The sequence below is a fragment of the Piliocolobus tephrosceles genome, chromosome 3, assembly GCF_002776525.5.
Source record: "Piliocolobus tephrosceles isolate RC106 chromosome 3, ASM277652v3, whole genome shotgun sequence".
Lineage (NCBI taxonomy): Eukaryota > Metazoa > Chordata > Mammalia > Primates > Cercopithecidae > Piliocolobus > Piliocolobus tephrosceles.
The window spans coordinates 1,744,867-1,752,609 of NC_045436.1; the positions used below are offsets into that span (position 1 = coordinate 1,744,867).

A 7,743-nucleotide genomic window follows, 5' to 3' on the forward strand; every position below is an offset into this window, starting at 1 on the left:
TTCATTAAGAAAAAAACCCCAAACCTTAAGGAGCTAGTAGGTGTTAGGCACTGCACAGGGCATTGGAGATAAAACAAGATATTTATCCAACCAAGGTCAGGGCGATTAAGCATTTTCTGGTAGTTCATTAAAAATGGAAATTATAGGCCCCACCCTAGATTTCTGGAATCAGAGACCCTGTGAAGAGCCTTGAGTTTTAATAAACTCAGGTGGTTCTAATGCTTAATGAGCGTTTGTTAAGCATTGTACTAGATCAATTGTGTGAATATGATAAGAAACTTCACAGATGCCTTCCTGATGGTGCGAGGGCGGGGCTGAGGGAGGAACTGAACTGATAAAATCTCCTCAGTCTCCACTGTTCCAGCTTTTTCCCTAAAGGAAATACCTTGGTCGGGCGTGGTGACTCATTCCTGTAATACCAGCAGTTTGGGAGGCTGAGGCAGGCAGATTGCTTGCACCCAGGAGTTCAAGACCATCCTGGGAAACATACTGAAACCCCGTCTCTACAAAAAGTACAAAAATTTGCCGGGTGTGGTCGTGCAGCGCCTGTAATCCCAGCTACTCAGGAGGCCAAGGTGGGAAAATCACTTGAGCCTGGGAGCTTGAGGCTATAGTGAGCTGAGATCGCGCCACTGCATTCCAGCCTGGGCGACAGAGCAAGACCCTGAAAAAAAAAAAAAAAAAAAAAAAAAAAAGAAAATACCCAGGATTGCTACAAAGAAAGTAAGTTGAGATTTCCTCTGTAGATCATTTTCTTAATAATGGTTTTATTAGATTTCTAAACTTGATCTTAGAATCTGTGTGTGTATCTGTGTTATCGGGAAAAAGCCTGAAGAAAAAAACTTAGGAAAAACAAAATAAGGGTAGACAACATGCTGGGGACTTAATTCGTCAATTTTCCTTTGTTGTTCCTGTAAAAATATTTAGTCTCTTTCCCTCTCATTACACCTTCAATTTTTACTAGTTTGACATAAAATATCTTTTAAAATATTTATTGTGCATGGAGTATGTCAGATGTAGACACAGGACATCTAAAGGACTTAGTTTCTTATGGATGGAGAGTGACCCACAAGTGAATGTGTTCCTAGAAAGAAAATCACTTAGCTACAAAGAAAATAAAATAAGGAGATGAGTAGTAGGAAGGTATTTCAAATGGAATAGTGATGGAAAGGTCTCTCTTGGGAAGACATTTGAGCCGAGAACTGAAGAGAAGTAAGAAGAGGCAGCCAGAATTGCAAAAATATCAAAGAAGAGCTTTGTTGGCCATGGAAGTGGGAAAGGCTGTGATGAATCTGAGGCAACTGGAATTGACAGTGATGGGGAAAGCTATAGTGAAATCAGCTGAAGGCAGGAGGCCAGATTTTATAGGACTGGGATAGCCACTTGGATCTTACTCGAAATGCCACAGAAAGTGACCAGAAACCTGCTCCCTTGGTTTTGGTTTTAAAACAGTATTCTGGTGGTTGAGCAGAGAGGAGTTGGAGATGGGCGAGGAGGGCAGGATAGAATATAAATTTGGAAAACAATAGTTGAGTTGGTAGGCTTAACCTGTGGCTCTAAAGGAATGGGTTTGGGGGAAGAGAGCCATTGGGTTGAGATCCAGAGCGGCTTTAGATATGCTAATTTTGGGTGCTCCTTATACATTCTATTGCAAATATGTTGAGAATTGGGCAGGAGATTGAAATCGGAGAGTGGAACTTAAATCTTCAAAAACGAGTAAGATTACCTAGGGAGAGACCAGGACTGGGAGACCAGAACTCAACCTTGAAGCACCCCAAGATTGAGAGGTTCAGAGAATGTGGGACCAGAAAAGGCCACAGAGAACAAGACCAGTCAAATTAGAGGAATGTCAGCTGCAGACTGATGAGAGAAGAAAACATTCTAGGAAGAAGGGCGTAGTCAGCTATCTTAACTGCTGCTGGGAGCTCAAGGAAAAATTTGAATAGGTGAATTTCTTTGGTGACTCAGTGGGGTTATCTGGGACATGTTCAGGGACCTAAGATGCGGGAAACCAGCAGGGATTTCAAAGACCTAAGCAGAACAAAGGAAGAAAGCATATTCAAAGACAAGTAAGGAGAGAGAAAGTATTTGCAACTCATATAATATACAGGAACTTGAATCTATAACTATCTCTTAAAATTGCTATCTCTTAAAATTGATCCCTCCCCCAAAAAAGGCCAAACCTGATGGAATAAACTGAGCAATAGGCTTGAATGTAGGAGTTGGCAGCAAAAGAAATGAAAATGATTTTTTAGCATATGAAAATAAAAGGCTTAGACATATTAATAATAGAACAGATGGAAGATGAAAATATATGAATATACTATTTCTCACCCAGCCAGTGGGCAGTGATCCAAAAGTTTAACATCTTTTTAATTTGTTGCTTGGAGTGCAAAATTGTACAACTTTTGTGCTTGGGAAACTGACAAAACATGTCAAAATTATGGATGCATTCATTCACAGTCCCATTTGCGGGGGAATATGCCTTTTCAGGCCAAGATTCTCAACTTTTTGGAATCACTACTCCTTTGCACTCATTATTGACGAAAGTCCTAATAATCTTTTGTTTATGATCGTTAGTATCTATGTTTACTGTCTTAGAAATTTAAAACTGCATTTTATAATTATTCATTTAAAGTAATACAAAACAAGCCAAACACGGTGGCTCACCTGTAATCCCAGCATTTTGGGAGGCCTAGGCGGGCGGATCACCTGAGGTTGGGAGTTCGAGACCAGTGTGGCCAACACAGTGATACCCCGTCTCTTACTAAAAATACAAAAAATTAGCCGAGTGTGGTTGCACGCGCCTGTAGTCCCAGCCACTCGGGAGGCTGAGGCAGGAGAATCGCTTGAACCCGGGAGGTGGAGGTTGCAGTGAGCCGAGATCACACCACTGCACTCCAGCCTGGGCGAGAGTGAGATTCTGTCTCATAAATAAATAAATAATAAAAACAAAAACCTTTTTCTGAAAAAAAAATTTCGAGCTAAGTGGCTTTATTAGAAAAAGTCAGAATTACAAAGGACTGAGGAAGAAGGGCATGGGGGCCTTCTTCTGGCCAAAGACGGGCACAGCGTTGACAAAGCGCCGGTTGTACGGCATCCGCGGCTCAGCCCGGCCTGTCTTCTTCCCGTCCTGTCGCTTTCCCAGCGCGGGCCCGGGGACCACGGACTTGGCCTCCCCGCTTGCGGCCTGCGGCTTCCCGGGTGGGCAGTCGGGGCCTCCACCCGACCCTGGTCCAGGGGCGCCCCCGCCAGGGGCACGATTGATCTTCCGGGGCCAGGCCCTGCAGCGGCGCAGCCGCCGCCACCCGGGAGACCGTCTCCTGGCCGGTCACCTGCAGGGCAGGAAGCTCCGGGGCGCGGACCAGCAGCTGCGGGTTGGCGACTGAACCGCGCTTCCGGCTGCCGCCACCGCCAAGATGGAGTCCAAGAGGAAGGCGCCGGGGCGCTCACGTCCGGACCGCGGGCTGCGCGTCACGTCACTCCTACAATTTTATTTCGGAAACACAATTATTGAGAAGAGTGGCTTGGTGTCACTGTTTTGCAAATCTGTCTAATGGATGGCTTCTTAGAAGAGCCGTTTTCGGCCGGCCGCGGTGGCTCCCGCCTGGAATCCCAGCACTTTGGGAGGCCGAGGCGGGCGGATCACGAGGCCAGGAGATCGAGACCATCCTGGCTAACACGGTGAAACCCCGTCTCTACTGAAAATACAAAAAAATTAGCTGGGCGTGGCGGCGGCGCCTGTGGTCCCAGCTACTCCACTCGGGAGACTGAGGCAGGACAATGGCGGGAACCCGGGAGGCGGAGCTTGCAATGAGCCGAGATCACGCCACCGCACTACAGCCTGGGGGACAGAGCGAGACTCCGTCTCAAAAACAAAGAGGAGCTGTTTTCACTTTGCTTCCCCGTTCCTTCTGTTGCAGTGTGTTTTGAGCCGCCTTGTAGTCCCAGCTACTTCAGAAGCTGAGGTGGGAGAACCGCGGGAGCCCGGGCGTTCACCAGAGGCTGCAGTGAGCTGTGGTCACCCCACTGTGCTGTAGACTGGGCGACAGAGCAACACCCTGTCTTTCAAAGGGAAAGTATTTTAATAACTTTTTCAACTAGTTGTGGGTTTTTTCTGTAATTCTATCAATGAACTTCTTTCGTACGATGCCTTTTGAGCACTGTTTTCCCCCAAATGATTCATAGGTGCGCGCTGTTCCTTGTAATTAATTTTCAGCCTATTGCTCAAGATTGTCAGAAGACCTGAGGGGGAGCCCCGCGGATCTTAGAACACTGGCCTAACTCTGTCTTTTCCCCAAGCAGGCAGCCGCCAGAAGTTTGTTGGATTTGAGGAGTCCAGAGCGCCGACCCGCTCTGCCTGCGTGGACTATTTCCTTGGATCTTTGTGGACCCTGAAGTCGCCAAGTGTGTGTGCCTGCTCCAGAAAACAAAGGAAGCCACCATTGCTTCTCACTCAGAGTGCAGGGAAATATCTCAGCAGAAGCAAACAGTCCAGTCTTCAGCACCTACCAGGATGTCCAAAAGGCTCAGCCCTCAGTTACAGCACATCACCGAAGATGCCTGTTGTGAAACACACCTGGAACCGATACAGCTGTTCTGTGATGTTGACCAAATCACACTCTGCAGCAAATGCTTCCAGTCCCAGGAGCACAAACATCACATGGTGTGTGGGATACAAGAGGCTGCTGAGAATTACAGGGTAAGAGTCACGCAAATCCCAAAACACTCTGGCCAACTCCTATACGGATGAAATGGACAGATATTCCAGTCCTCCAAAACCATTATCTTAGTTGATGTTTATTAAAGAATATTAGATAAGTTCATTGAACCTTCAGCCTAAAGGCTAAGAAAATATATACTCAGAGTTGTTGGCTGGGCTGTTGAACTCTAAGGTTAGGAATCCAGCTGTTGTAAATCAATGATCTCACCTGGAATTCTGTGCTTTCTCTCTAGAAGTTATTCCAGGAAATATTGAACACATCGAGGGAGAAACTTGAAGCAGCTAAAAGCATATTGACTGATGAGCAAGAAAGAATGGGGATGATTCAGGTCAGTGCTTATCGTGATTCTTGGGGGAAAATTACCAGTAATGTTGTTAGAAAATAGTGTATCATAAACAAAGTCAAAAGACAAATCACAAAGCAGGAAAAACATGTGAAATCTATAGGAAGGAAAAGTGCTAGTATCTTAATGTATAAAAAGCTCTTTAAAGTTAGTAAGAGGCTGGGCATGGTGGCTCACGCCTGTAATCCCAGCACTTTGGGAGGCTGAGGAGGGTGAATCACTTGAGGTCAGGAGTTTGAGACCAGCCTGGCCAACATGGTGAAACTCCGTCTCTACTAAAAATACAAAAAGTAGCTGGGTGTGGTTGCACGAGCCTGTAACCCCAGCTACTCGGGAGGCTGAGGCAGGAGAATTGCTTGAACTGGGAGGGGAGGCAGAGATTGCAGTGAGTTGAGATCACACTACTGGACTCCAGCCTGGGCCCCAGAGCAAGAATCCGTCTCAAAATAAAAATAAAAACAAATCAGTAAGAAAAAGACTAGAAACTTAATTTTAAATAATGATCAAATAAGAGTTTGCAGAAAAGAAAGTGTAAATATATTTTAAATACATTTGAAGAATCTGAACTTTTGTTCATGGTAATAGAAATACAAATTATATTGTGAGTAAAATGGCATTTGCAATGCTATTTGCGATGATCAAGAAGATTAGTGACACCATTCGTAACAATGACATAGGAGAATGAGCATCTCTTGTACTTCTGGTTGCCACATAAATTCTGAAACCCTTTAAAGAGCGATTTGAGAATTGCTATCCAGATTTGAGGGTTCACCACCTGGTAGGCACATTTCACTTCTAATTTCAGACTGTATCTTCATACTTAATCCTATTCTGTGCAAGGTATCCCCGATTCTGGGTCTTTTCTCTCCCTCAGTTTTTGAAGGCAGTAAATGCCTAGTTGGGGAAGATAGTGGAGGAGAATTGCCTGGCTAAGTAAGAATTTTTCAGCTGATCCCCCTTTTTTTCTAAGTTTCAAGCACCACATGTTCAGCAAATACTGAGATCTCGCTGTTTGCAATGCACTATGCAAGCTGCTGGGGGCGCGTCAATGGAAACCAAAAAAACCCAGTTCTGCTTTTGTGGAACCTAAATTCTAGTGGAAGTAAATAAAATAAGTTTAATGTATAGTATTTTTTTTGTTGTTTTTGAGACGGAGTCTCGCTCTGTCGCCCAGTGGAGTGCAGTAGCTGGATCTCAGCTCACTGCAAACTCCACCTCCCGGGTTTACGCCATTCTCCTGCCTCAGCCTCCCGAGTAGCTGGGACTACAGGCGCCTGTCACCACGCCTGGCTAGTTTTTTGTATTTTTTTAGTAGAGATGGGGTTTCACCATGTTAGCCAGGATGGTCTTGATCTCCTGACCTCGTGATCCGCCTGTCTCAGCCTCCCAAAGTGCTGGGATTACAGGCTTGAGCCGCCGCGCCCAGCCTAATGTATAATATGTTACATGGGAAATGTTTTAAAAAAAATGTTTAAGTGAGAAAGAAAGCAGTGTAGTTAGCTTTTAAATAAAGTGATCAGAACCTTGTTATTCAGAAGGTGGCACTGAAGGAGGTGAGGGATTGAGCCATGCAGTTGTCGTGGGGAGGAATATTCTGGGCAGAGGGAAGGCCTGGAGGCTGCCATGTCCTGGCTGGAGCTGTGTAAGGACATGGGAGCTGTAGGTGATGAGATCAGAAGAAGATGGTCAGTTACTCAGGGTGGCTAGCCTTCAATGAAATACAAGGTTCAATACCCCTGGAAGGTTTCGCACATGGAAAACTTCCATTTTCATAGAAACATGCTAGCTGCCAAATGAAAATAGACATTAAGATAGTAAAAGCAGAGGTGGAGAGACGTGTAAAGGGACTTGCAATAATTAGGGAGAGATGATGGTGAGCTGGGGGGCAGGTAAAGAGGTGAAGAGAAGTGGTCAGGTTCTTGATAAATCTTGATTTCATTGAATCTTTTTTTTTTTTTTTTTTTTTGAGACGGAGTTTCGCTCTTGTTGCCCAGGCTAAAGATCAGTGGCTCGATCTCGGCTCACTGCAACCTCCGCCTACCGGGTTCAAGCAATTCTCCTGCCTTAGTCTCCCAAGTAGCTGACATGACAGGTGCCCATCATCATGCCCGGCTAATTTTTGTATTTTTAGTGGACACGGGGTTTCACCATGTTGGTCAGGCTGGTCTCGAGCTGCTGACCTCATGATCCACCTGCCTCAGCCTCCCAAAAGTGCTGGGATTACAGACACGAGCGCCCAGACGATTTCATTGAATCTTAAATAGCTTAATAGAGATGCTATTTAAAAGCATCTCTAAGATGACTACTCCCAAATATATATTCCTAGCCAGGACTTCCAAAAGGTAGTAGACTTCATGTCCAATTTCCTATTTACTATCTTTACTTGGATGTCTAATCGACTAATCGAATTCATCACATCCCTAACTAATGCAGACTCCTCACTTCTGGAATCCAGCCCTTCCATAGATTCTCTCTATATATTTTGATAATTCCATTCTTCCAGTTGCTTAGCCTAAAATTTTTGGTGTCTTTCATCCATGACTTCTTTTTTTCCCACACCTCTTACCCAAGCATCCGCAAATCCCACTGGCCCTTTTCCAGCGTCCCGGTCTCCTCCTCTGTGTTGACAGAGGCTGTAGCTTCCTTAGTTTTTCCTTATTGATGAACATTTCTTCG

At 45.1% G+C, this 7,743-nt stretch overlaps 1 protein-coding gene across 1 annotated transcript in view; it reads left to right on the forward strand.

The window, feature by feature from the left end:
- The first annotated feature begins 362 nt into the window (after positions 1 to 362).
- Positions 363 to 7,743, forward strand: part of TRIML2 (tripartite motif family like 2) — a 17,467-nt gene continuing 10,086 nt past the window's right edge. The window contains exons 1-3 of the mRNA XM_023194692.2: positions 363 to 723; positions 4,303 to 4,702; positions 4,957 to 5,052. Of these exons, the coding sequence (XP_023050460.1) occupies positions 4,517 to 4,702; positions 4,957 to 5,052 (282 nt within the window). The 5' untranslated portion in view covers positions 363 to 723; positions 4,303 to 4,516. The remainder of the gene's footprint in view (positions 724 to 4,302; positions 4,703 to 4,956; positions 5,053 to 7,743) is intronic.